The sequence below is a fragment of the Lethenteron reissneri genome, unplaced genomic scaffold (assembly GCF_015708825.2).
Source record: "Lethenteron reissneri isolate LAM-NWPU_2019-01 unplaced genomic scaffold, ASM1570882v1 scaffold_1639, whole genome shotgun sequence".
Classification (NCBI taxonomy): Eukaryota; Metazoa; Chordata; class Hyperoartia; order Petromyzontiformes; family Petromyzontidae; genus Lethenteron; species Lethenteron reissneri.
In genome coordinates, this window is record NW_026891376.1 from 3,167,970 (window position 1) to 3,180,469 (window position 12,500).

The window sequence follows — 12,500 nt, forward strand, 5'->3', positions numbered from 1 at the left end:
CACACACACAGTGTACACACACACAGGGTGTGGTCACAGTGACCAGGTCACACACCTGGCGTTATGAACTGCGCGTAGAACGTCGTCCGTCCCGGCATGGCCGACGCCGGCGCTATGGGCACGGGCGTGGTGGTGGTACCACCGCCACCACCGCCACCACCGCCACCACCGCCACCACCGCCACCACCACCACCGCGGCCCCGCACACTGCCGGCACTAGCCAAGGTCACCAGCACCTTGGGTTGCTGCATCGTGACGGGAGCGGGCGGCGGTGGTGGTGACGTCACTGCCAGGACTGTGGCACCGCCGCTTGTCCGAGTCACGTGACCACAGGCTGTCTGACCCACGTGACCACTGGTTGTCTGACCCACGTGACCACAGGCTGTCTGACCCACGTGACCACTGGCTGTCTGACCCACGTGACCACTGGGCATCTGACTTACGTGTCCGCTAGCAATCTGACCCACTTGACCACTGGGCATCTGACTCACGTGACCACTTGCAATCTGACCCACGTGACCACTGGCTGTCTGACTCACGTGTCCGCTAGCAATCTGACCCACTTGACCACTGATCATCTGACTCACGTGACCACTGGCTGTCTGACACACGTGACCACTGGCTGTCTGACCCACGTGACCACTGGTTGTCTGACTCACGTGACCACTGGTTGTCTGACTCACGTGACCACTGGTTGTCTGACTCACGTGACCACTTGCAATCTGACCCACGTGACCACAGGCTGTCTGACCCACGTGACCACTGGTTGTCTGACCCACGTGACCACTGGGCATCTGACCCACGTGACCACAGGCTGTCTGACCCACGTGACCACTGGGCATCTGACTTACGTGTCCGCTAGCAATCTGACCCACTTGACCACTGGGCATCTGACTCACGTGACCACTGGCTGTCTGACCCACGTGACCACAGGCTGTCTGACCCACGTGACCACTGGTTGTCTGACCCACGTGACCACTGGGCATCTGACCCACGTGACCACTGGTTGTCTGACTCACGTGACCACTTGCCATCTGACTCACTTGACCACTAGCAATCTGACCCACTTGACCACTGGGCATCTGACTCACGTGACCACTGGCTGTCTGACCCACGTGACCACTGGCTGTCTGACCCACGTGACCACTAGCCATCTGACTCACTTGACCACTAGCCATCTGACCCACGTGACCACTGGGCATCTGACCCACGTGACCACTGGCTGTCTGACTCACGTGACCACTAGCCATCTGACTCAGGTGACCACTGGCTGTCTGAGCCACGTGACCACTAGGCATCTGACTCACGTGACCACTGGCCGTCTGACTCACACGCCCACTAGGCATCTGACTCATGTGACCACTGGCCATCTGACTCATGTTCCCGCTAGCAATCTGACCCACGTGACCACTAGGCATCTGACCCACGTGACCACTGGCTGTCTGACTCACGTGACCACTAGCCATCTGAGTCACGTGACTACTAGCAATCTGACCCATGTGACTACTGGCCATCTGACCCACGTGTCCACTAGCCATCTGACTCACGTGACCACTGGGCATCTGACCCACGTGACCACTGGCCGTCTGAGCCACGTGACCACTTGCCATCTGACTCATGTTCCCGCTAGCAATCTGGCCCACGTGCCCACTAGCCATCTGACCCACTTGACCACTGGCCATCTGACTCACGTGACCACTGGCCATCTGACTCACGTGACCACTGGCCATCTGACTCACGTGACCACTGGCCATCTGACCCACGTGTCCTATAGCTGTCTGACCCACATGACCACTGGCTGTCTGACCCACGTGACCACTTGCCATCTGACTTACGTGACCACTAGGCATCTGACTCACATGCCCACTAGCAATCTGACTCACATGTCCACTTGCCATCTGATTCATGTTCACGCTATCAATCTGACTCACGTGCCCACTAGCAATCTGACTCACGTTCCCGCTAGCAATCTGACTCACATGCCCGCTAGCAATCTGACTCACATGCCCGCTAGCAATCTGACTCATGTTCACGCTATCAATCTGACCCACGTGCCCACTAGCAATCTGACTGATATGCCCGCTAGCAATCTGACTCACATGCCCGCTAGCAATCTGACTCACATGCCCACTAGCAATCTGACTCACATGCCCGCTAGCAATCTGACTCACATGCCCGCTAGCAATCTGACTCACATGCCCGCTAGCAATCTGACTCACATGCCCGCTAGCAATCTGACTCACATGCCCGCTAGCCAAGTGGCCAGCCAACACCAGCTGCTGCTGCTGTGGCTGCTGTAGCTGCTGATGTAGCTGCTGCTGCTCTGGCTGGTGTAGCTGCTGCTGCAGCTGCTGCTGTAGCTGCTGCTGAAACTGCTGCTGTTGCTGCCCGGATTCTAACGCAGCCACCGACACCAGCTGCTGCTGCTGCTGCTGTTGTTCTAGCAGCTGCTGTTGCTGCAGCAGCAGCTGCTGCAGCTGCTGCTGCTGCTGCTGCTGCAGCTGGAGGTGGCTGCCCGGCTCGTGAGCGGCCAGGGCAGCCGGCGCCGTGCGGACGCGCGGAAGCATTGTCGCCCCGCCCGCCGCGTTACTCCGGATGGCGCAAAGCGACGTGGACTGCTGCTGCTGCTGCTCCTGCTGCAGCTGCTGCTGCTGCTGGGTGATGCTGGTGATGCTGGTGAAGCTGCAGCTGCTGCTGCTCTAGCTCGTCGTCGTGGTGGTCTTGCGAGAATGGTTCGCACAGAGCTGGGAGCGCCAGCGCCTGCTCCGTGGAGGAATCGACGCTCATGGGGCTTGAGTCGGTGAGCAGATCCGTCTGTGGGGAGGAGTGTGTGGGGGGGGGGGGTGAGTAGGTGGGTGGGTGAGTGGGGGGTGGGTGTGTGGGTGGGTGGGTGGGTGAGTGGTGGGTGGGTGGGTGTGTGGGTGAGTGGGTGGTGGGTGAGTGGGTGGGTGGGTGTGTGGGTGAGTGGGTGGGTGGGTGTGTGGGTGGGTGAGTGGGTGGGTGAGTGGGTGGGTGAGTGGGTGTGTGGGTGAGTGGGTGGGTGGGTGAGTGGGTGAGTGGGTGTGTGGGTGAGTGAGTGGGTGGGTGTGTGGGTGAGTGGGTGGGTGGGTGTGTGGGTGGGTGTGTGAGTGGGTGGGTGGGTGAGTGGGTGGGTGGGTGAGTGGGTGGGTGTGTGGGTGAGTGGGTGGGTGGGTGTGTGGGTGGGTGTGTGAGTGGGTGGGTGGGTGAGTGGGTGGGTGAGTGGGTGGGTGAGTGGGTGAGTGGGTGGGTGGGTGAGTGGGTGAGTGGGTGGGTGGGTGAGTGGGTGGGTGAGTGGGTGGGTGGGTGAGTGGGTGGGTGGGTGGGTGGGTGAGTGGGTGGGTGGGTGAGTGGGTGGGTGGGTGAGTGGGTGGGTGGGTGAGTGGGTGGGTGAGTGGGTGGGTGGGTGAGTGGATGGGTGAGTGGGTGGGTGGGTGAGTGGGTGGATGTGTGGGTGAGTGAGTGAGTGGGTGAGTGGGTGGGTGGGTGTGTGGGTGGGTGGTGAGTGGGTGGGTGGGTGAGTGGGTGGGTGAGTGGGTAGGTGAGTGGGTGAGTGGGTGAGTGGGTGGGTGAGTGGGTGGGTGGGTGAGTGGGTAGGTGAGTGGGTGAGTGGGTGAGTGGGTAGGTGAGTGGGTGGGTGGGTGAGTGGGTGGGTGGGTGAGTGGGTGAGTGGGTGGGTGAGTGGGTAGGTGAGTGGGTGAGTGGGTGAGTGGGTGGGTGTGTGAGTGGGTGGGTGTGTGGGTGGGGAGGTGGGTGGGTGGGTGAGTGGGTAGGTGAGTGGGTGAGTGGAGGGGTGGGTGGGTAGGTGAGTGGGTGGGTGGGTGAGTGAGTGGGTGGGTAGGTGAGTGAGTGGGTGGGTAAATGGGTGAGTGGGTGGGTGAGTGGGTGGGTGAGTGGGTGGGTGAGTGGGTAGGTGAGTGGGTGAGTGGGTAGAATTGTAATGTATTACTTACTGTTAGTAGCTCAGCTTATTGGAGAGTATATTTAGTATATTGATGATAGTGATGTAGTTTATATTTTAGTTGTTTACGTGGTGGTTTAACTGCTGCAGCTACAGACCATTAACATTCCTTCCCTTTGTTAATGCTACCCCTACTCCCTCCCTTTGATGCTGCTAATCCTGCATAATGCACGGGCATAATATGACTTTGAAACCCCCCGACCACCTCCTACGCATTTCACAAGTAGTGACTAATCGCATATCTGCATTTCCCATAAATATGCTAAATTCCTCTTGACATGCAAATTCCTTTGTCAAGGCGCTCTTCCCCATCCAACCCAGCAGCTTCAATATACGCTGCCAAGCTTGGTGGTGTTCATTCAGACGCTGTCTTCTCGACAGACCTGTTCTTCACCTGAGGACGGCTGCTTGCGTTGTGGCCGAAACGTCGTGAGAATTGTTTTTTATTATGTTTTATTTTTATTATTTTATTATGTTTTATTTTTATTATTTTATTACTTCCCTTCTACGTGACGACTTTACCGAAAGAATCAAAAAGAAGGTAGGGGTGGCGTTTGTGCGCGGGCTACGAGACATCATAACAACAGTCTGGACCGCTGGATGGGTTCCGCAGAATTGGAAGGATGCCCTGGTGGTCCCCCTCTTTAAGAAGGGGGACCGTACCGACTGTGACAACTACAGGGGCATCTCACTCCTCAGTGTGAGGCCGGGAAAAGTCCTGGCAAGGATTATTCAACATCGCCTTGCCAGGCACGCTGAGGAGAGGCTTGCGGAGCCCCAATGCGGTTTCAGCAAAGGGCGGTCCTGCACAGATGCCATATTTTCTGTCCATCTGCTACAGCAGAGGTGTAGGGAATTCCAACAAGGCCTACAGTTCTGCTTTATTGACCTGGTCAAGGCCTATGATACCATCAGTAGGCCTGGGCTCTGGGTTGTTCTTCGTGCTTTCGGAGTCCCTGACCCTCTGCTCACGATCATTAAGGACCTTCATGATGGTGAGCGGGCCCGGGTAAAACTACGTGGCTGGGAGCCATTCCCTGTTCACCTTGGGGTGCGACATTATTGAACATTATTTCGACCGCGTAGTTCGTGAAGCCTTCAGTAGCTGTACTGGAGGAATTTCCATCTGGTACAGATACAACGGGAGGCTGATCGATGCCCGGGTGCGGTCAAGGGATGGCTCCCTATTGCTCAACCACGTTATGTATGCCGATGATCTGGTAATTGATGCTCACTCAGAGGAGGAGTTGGAGGCGCTGCTGCTGAACTTGGAGTGTGCCAGGTTCAGAAGCACTCCACCCCCCCAAATCCCAATTGGTGATGGGGCAGTTGTGGAGAAAGTGGAGAGAGTGGAGAGTTTCCCATACCTGGGCAGTGTGCTCATGACAGGCTCCGGTTTGGCAGCAAAAGTCTCACTCCGAATCAGTCTTTCATCGGCTGCGTAACGCCGCTGTGTGGAAGCGACCTGATCTGTGGCTCCACACAAAGCTTCAGGTCTTCTCGGCCACAGTCAGTCTATGGATTGTGCGAGGAGCTCACAAATCCTTGAAAGGTCTGGACACATTCCCATCGGTGAGCTCCTCCGGCAGGCAAGGCTGCGTTGGCTGGGTCATGTAGCCCGCATGCCCAGCCACCGCATGCCTAAACAGCTCTTGTTCGGCCGGATCGAGGGGGCTAAACGGGCGCGGCACGGGCTAGAGAAGAGATGGAGTGATGTGGTACAGGAGGACGTGGAGCTGAGTGGACTTGCCGATGACTGGTACCAGCGGTGTCAAGATCAGCCTCAGTGGAGGAGGCTCGTGAAGGACGCTACTGGGCAGTTGGAGGCAGTCGCCCTCCAACAACAACGGAGGGCGGAGGAGCGACGCTCACAACAACGAGCGGAGCGCCGGGTGGCTAAAGCACAGCAAGTTGGTACAGTAGGGGGTACAGGTGGTGCATCAGCCAGTCATCTCGGTCATCTCGGTCAGTCGACCCGTGGCACCTGCTGGGTCTGCCCCGTGACCTCCTGCCAGCGGGCGTTCGACACTTCACGTGGCCTCAAGGTGCACTTGGCCTGGCACAAGCATCGTGGTGACGTCACCGCCACTTAGTGGCGAATGGCGGTTGTTGTTGTCTGTGTGTCTGTGGGTGTGTGTCTGTGTGTGTGTGTCTGTGTGTCTGTGTGTATGTCTGTGTGTGTGTCTGTGTGTGTGTGTCTGTGTGTGTCTGTGTGTCTGTGTGTGTGTGTCTGTGTGTGTGTGTCTGTGTGTGTGTGTCTGTGTGTGTGTCTGTGTGTGTGGGTGTGTGTCTGTGTGTGTGTGTGTCTGTGTGTGTGTCTGTGTGTGTGTGTGTGTGTGTGTGTCTGTGTGTGTATGTGTGTCTGTGTGTGTGTGTGTGTGTGTGTGTGTCTGTGTGTGTGTGTGTGTGTGTCTGTGTGTGTGTGTCTGTGTGTGTGTGTTTCTGTGTGTGTGTGTATGTGTGTCTGTGTGTGTGTCTGTGTGTGTCTGTGTGTGTATGTGTGTCTGTGTGTGTGTGTCTGTGTGTGTGTGTCTGTGTGTGTGTGTGTGTGTCTGTGTGTGTGTGTCTGTGTGTGTGTGTTTCTGTGTGTGTGTGTGTGTGTGTCTGTGTGTGTGTGTTTCTGTTGTGTGTGTGTGTCTGTGTGTGTGTTCTGTGTGTGTGTGTCTGTGTGTCTGTGTGTGTGTCTGTGTGTCTGTGTGTGTGTGTCTGTGTGTGTGTCTGTTTCTCACCGGCAGACAGGACTGTCCATAAAAGCCGGCTGCAGATGTGTGTAGGAATCTGCCAAAGAAATCTGCACACAGACACACACAGGCAGACACACACAGGCAGACACACAGCCACGCATACATATACATACACAGATAGACACGCATACGTGTGTCCATGTGTGTCCGTGAGTGAATGAGTGGGTGAGTGGGTGAGCGAGTGGCTGTGTGAGTGCGTGGGTGAGTGTGTGAGTGAATGAGTGGGTGAGTGCGTGAATGAGTGAGCGAGTGGGTGAGTGAGTGTCCGTGTGTGTCCGTGAGTGTCCGTGTGTGTCCGTGTGTGTCCGTGTGTGTGCGTGTGTGTACGTGAGTGTCCGTGTGTGTCCGTGTGTGTCCGTGAGTGTCCGTGTGTGTCCGTGAGTGTCCGTGTGTGTCCGTGAGTGTCCGTGAGTGTCCGTGAGTGTCCGTGTGTGTCGGTGTGTGTCCGTGTGTGTCCGTGAGTGTCCGTGTGTGTCCGTGTGTGTCCGTGTGTGTCCGTGAGTGTCCGTGTGTGTCCGTGTGTGTCCGTGAGTGTCCGTGAGTGTGCGTGAGTGTCCGTGAGTGTCCGTGTGTGTGCGTGTCTGTGTGTGTGCGTGTGTGTGCGTCTGTGTGCGTGTGTGTGCGTGGGTGTGCGTGTGTGTCTGTGTGTGTGCGTGTGTGTGCGTGTGTGTCCGTGTGTGTGCGTGAGTGTCCGTGTGTGTCCGTGTGTGTCAGTGAGTGTCCGTGTGTGTCCGTGTGTGTCCGTGTGTGTGCGTGAGTGTCCGAGTGTGTCCGTGAGTGTCCGTGAGTGTCCGTGAGTGTCCGTGTGTGTCCGTGAGTGTCCGTGTGTGTGCGTGAGTGTCCGTGAGTGTCCGTGAGTGTCCGTGAGTGTGCGTGAGTGTCCGTGTGTGTCCGTGTGTGTGCGTGTGTGTACGTGAATGCCCGTGAGTGTCCGTGTGGGTGCGTGTGTGTACATGAGTGTCCGTGTGTGTCCGTGTGTGTCCGTGTGTGTCCGTGAGTGTCCGTGTGTGTCCGTGAGTGTCCGTGAGTGTCCGTGAGTGTCCGTGTGTGTCGGTGTGTGTCCGTGAGTGTCCGTGTGTGTCCGTGAGTGTCCGTGAGTGTCCGTGTGTGTCCGTGTGTGTCCGTGAGTGTCCGTGAGTGTGCGTGAGTGTCCGTGAGTGTCCGTGTGTGTGCGTGTGCGTGCGTGTCTGTGTGTGTGCGTGTGTGTGCGTCTGTGTGCGTGTGTGTGCGTGTGCGTGTGTGTCTGTGTGTGTGCGTGTGTGTGCGTCTGTGTGCGTGTGTGTGCGTGCGTGTGCGTGTGTGTCTGTGTGTGTGCGTGTGTGTGCGTGTGTGTCCGTGTGTGTGCCTGAGTGTCCGTGTGTGTCAGTGAGTGTCCGTGTGTGTCCGTGTGTGTCCGTGTGTGTCAGTGAGTGTACGTGAGTGTCCGTGTGTGTCCGTGTGTGTACGTGAGTGTCCGTGAGTGTCCGTGTGTGTGCGTGAGTGTCCGTGAGTGTCCGTGAGTGTCCGTGAGTGTCCGTGTGTGTCCGTGAGTGTCCGTGTGTGTCCGTGAGTGTCCGTGAGTGTCCGTGAGTGTGCGTGAGTGTCCGTGAGTGTCCGTGAGTGTCCGTGTGTGTCCGTGAGTGTCCGTGTGTGTGCGTGAGTGTCCGTGAGTGTCCGTGAGTGTCCGTGAGTGTGCGTGAGTGTCCGTGTGTGTGCGTGTGTGTACGTGAGTGTCCGTGAGTGTCCGTGTGTGTGCGTGTGTGTCCGTGTGTGTGCGTGAGTGTCCGTGTGTGTGCGTGTGTGTGCGTGTGTGTACGTGAGTGTCCGTGAGTGTCCGTGTGTGTGCGTGTGTGTACGTGAGTGTGCGTGAGTGTCCGTGTGTGTGCGTGTGTGTGCGTGTGTGTACGTGAGTGTCCGTGAGTGTGCGTGTGTGTGCGTGTGTGTGCGTGTGTGTGCGTGTGTGTGCGTGTGTGTGCGTGCGTGTGCGTGTGTGTGTGTGTGTGCGTGTGTGTGCGTGTGTGTGCGTGCGTGTGCGTGTGTGTCTGTGTTTGTGCGTGTGTGTGCGCGTGTGTCCGTGTGTGTCCGTGAGTGTCCGTGTGTGTCCGTGTGTGTCCGTGAGTGTCCGTGTGTGTCCGTGTGTGTCCGTGTGTGTCCGTGAGTGTCCGTGTGTATCCGTGTGTGTCCGTGTGTGTCCGTGTGTGTCCGTGAGTGTGCGTGTGTGTACGTGAGTGTGCGTGTGTGTGCGTGTGTCTCACCCAGGGGCTCCAGGGTGTCCATGAAGACGTCTTCCAGGTTGGGCTGCAGCTGATCCAGGCCGGGCTGAATCATGTCGGCATTGCCTACGTACGCTACACACACACACGCAGCGTTACGTACACACAGCATTACATACACACACAGAGTACACACACACACAGAGTACACACAGAGTACACACAGAGTACACACAGCATTGCCTACGTACGCTACACACACACAGAGTGCACGCAGAGTACACACAGAGTACACACACAGAGTACACACGGCATGACATACACACAGAGTACACACAGAGTACACACAGAGTACACACAGCATTGCCTACGTACGCTACACACACACAGAGTACACGCAGAGTACACACAGAGTACACACAGCATTGCCTACATACGCTACACACACACAGAGTACACGCAGAGTACACACAGAGTACACACACAGAGTACACACGGCATGACATACACACAGAGTACACACAGAGTACACACAGCATTGCCTACGTACGCTACACACACACAGAGTACACGCAGAGTACACACAGAGTACACACAGCATTGCCTACGTACGCTACACACACACACACACAGAGTACACGCAGAGTACACACAGAGTACACACACAGAGTACACACGGCATGACATACACACAGAGTACACACAGAGTACACACAGCATTGCCTACGTACGCTACACACACACACACACAGAGTGCACGCAGAGTACACACAGAGTACACACACAGAGTACACACGGCATGACATACACACAGAGTACACACAGAGTACACACAGCATTGCCTACGTACGCTACACACACACAGAGTACACGCAGAGTACACACAGAGTACACACAGCATTGCCTACGTACGCTACACACACACACACACAGAGTACACACAGAGTACACACACAGAGTACACACGGCATGACATACAGACAGAGTACACACAGAGTACACACACAGAGTAGACACGGCATTACATAGACACACACAGAGTACACACAGAGTACACACGGCATTACCTACGTACGCTACACACACACGCAGCGTTACGTACACACAGCATTACATACACACACATACATGTCCCCTCCGTGTGTCTCTGTGTGTCCCCGTGTCTCTCTCCCCGCGTCTCTCCCCGTGTCTCTCCCCGTGTCTCTCCCCATCTCTCCCCGCGTCTCCCCCCGCGTCTCTCCCCGTGTCTCTCCCCGTGTCTCTCCCCGTGTCTCTCCCCGTGTCTCTCCTCGTGTCTCTCCCCGTGTCTCTCCCCGTGTCTCTCCTCGTGTCTCTCCTCGTGTCTTTCCCCATGTCTCTCCCCGTGTCTCTCCCCGTGTCTCTCCCCGTGTCTCTCCCCATGTCACTCTTTGTGTGTCTCTCCCCGCGTCTCTCCCCGCGTCTCTCCCCGCGTCTCTCCCCGCGTCTCTCCCCGCGTCTCTCCCCGTGCGTCTCCCCGTGTCTCTCTCCGTGTCTCTCTCCGTGTCTCTCCACGTGTCTCTGTGCGTGTCTCCGTGTCTCTCTGTGTGTGTCTCTCTCCGTGTCTCTCTCCGTGTCTCTCCACGTGTCTCTGTGCGTGTCTCCGTGTCTCTCTGTGTGTGTCTCTCTCTCTCTGTGTCTCTGTGTCTCTGTGCGTGTCTCCGTGTCTCTCTCTCTGTGTGTGTCTCTGTGTGTGTCTCTGTGTCTCTGTGTGTGTCTCACCGCCCACTTGTCCCCAGGGGTGCTGAGCGAGGCTTGAGAACAGCGTGTCTCTACCCGTGCCTCTCTCTGTGCGTGCCTCTGTGTGTGTCTCTGTGTGTGTCTCTGTGTCTCCCTGTGTCTCCCTATGTCTCCCTGTGTGTCTCTGTGTGTGTGTCTCTCTGTGTGTGTCTCTCTCTCTCTCTGTGTCTCTCTCTCTCTGTGTGTATCTCTCTGTGTGTGTCTCTGTGTCTCTGTGTCTCCCTGTGTGTCTCTGTGTGTGTGTCTCTCTGTGCGTGCCTCTGCGTGTGTCTCTGTGTGTGTCTCTGTGTCTCCCTGTGTCTCCCTATGTCTCCCTGTGTGTCTCTGTGTGTGTGTCTCTCTGTGTGTGTCTCTCTGTGTGTGTCTCTCTCTGTGTGTGTCTCTCTCTCTCTCTGTGTCTCTCTCTCTCTGTGTGTATATCTCTCTGTGTGTGTCTCTGTGTCTCCCTCTGTGTCTCTGTGTGTGTGTCTCTCTGTGCGTGCCTCTGCGTGTGTCTCTGTGTGTGTCTCTGTGTCTCCCTGTGTCTCCCTATGTCTCCCTGTGTGTCTCTGTGTGTGTGTCTCTCTGTGTGTGTCTCTCTGTGTGTGTCTCTCTCTGTGTGTGTCTCTCTCTCTCTCTGTGTCTCTCTCTCTCTGTGTGTATCTCTCTGTGTGTGTCTCTGTGTCTCTGTGTCTCCCTGTGTGTCTCTGTGTGTGTGTCTCTCTGTGCGTGCCTCTGCGTGTGTCTCTGTGTGTGTCTCTGTGTCTCCCTGTGTCTCCCTATGTCTCCCTGTGTGTCTCTGTGTGTGTGTCTCTCTGTGTGTGTCTCTCTGTGTGTGTCTCTCTCTGTGTGTGTCTCTCTCTCTCTCTGTGTCTCTCTCTCTCTGTGTGTATCTCTCTGTGTGTGTCTCTGTGTCTCTGTGTCTCCCTGTGTGTCTCTGTGTGTGTGTCTCTCTGTGCGTGCCTCTGCGTGTGTCTCTGTGTGTGTCTCTGTGTCTCCCTGTGTCTCCCTATGTCTCCCTGTGTGTCTCTGTGTGTGTGTCTCTGTGTGTGTGTCTCTCTGTGTGTGTCTCTCTCTGTGTGTGTCTCTCTCTCTCTCTGTGTCTCTCTCTCTCTGTGTGTATCGCTCTATGTGTGTCTCTGTGTCTCTGTGTCTCCCTGTGTGTCTCTGTGTGTGTGTCTCTCTGTGTGTGTCTCTCTGTGTCTCTGTGTCTCTGTGTGTCTCTCCCCGTGTGTCTCACCGCCCACTTGTCCCCAGGGGTGCTGAGCGAGGCTTGAGAACAGAGTGTCCGAGAAGTCCGACATCAGAGCATCGACATCAAACAGCAGCGACGGGTCTCCACCACCACAACCACCACCACCACCGCCACCACCGCCACCACCGCCACCACCACCACCGCCGCCACCACCGCCACCACCGCCACCGCCGCCACCACCGCCCACTCCTCCGTAGCCGGGCAGAGGAGCCTGGAGGTCTGGGCCCTCGGCCAGACGAGCCACTCGCTCCGATATCGCCTCCTCCTACACACACACACCCACAGTGATATACACTATACACTACTACACTACACACTACACTACTACACTACACTATACACTACACTATACACTACACTATACACTACACTATACACTACACTATACACTACACTATACACTACTACACTATACACTACACTACTACACTACACTACTACACTATTACACTACACTACACTATACACTACACTACACTACACACTACACTACACACTATACTATACACTACACTATACACTACACTATACACTACACTATACACTACACTATACACTACACTATACACTACTACACTATACACTACACTATA

At 56.2% G+C, this 12,500-nt stretch overlaps 2 protein-coding genes across 2 annotated transcripts in view; one reads left to right on the plus strand and one right to left on the minus strand.

Moving 5' to 3' along the window:
• Positions 1–1,263, plus strand: part of LOC133338955 (carbohydrate-responsive element-binding protein-like) — a 25,566-nt gene extending 24,303 nt beyond the window's left edge. The window contains exon 8 of the mRNA XM_061547082.1: positions 1,260–1,263. Coding sequence (XP_061403066.1) covers positions 1,260–1,263 — 4 coding nt within the window. The remainder of the gene's footprint in view (positions 1–1,259) is intronic.
• Positions 61–12,500, minus strand: part of LOC133363011 (MLX-interacting protein-like) — a 36,939-nt gene continuing 24,499 nt past the window's right edge. The window contains exons 6-9 of the mRNA XM_061582016.1: positions 11,893–12,172; positions 8,958–9,050; positions 6,709–6,770; positions 61–2,814 (exon numbers count right to left, since the gene is read on the minus strand). Of these exons, the coding sequence (XP_061438000.1) occupies positions 2,587–2,814; positions 6,709–6,770; positions 8,958–9,050; positions 11,893–12,172 (663 nt within the window). The 3' untranslated portion in view covers positions 61–2,586. The remainder of the gene's footprint in view (positions 2,815–6,708; positions 6,771–8,957; positions 9,051–11,892; positions 12,173–12,500) is intronic.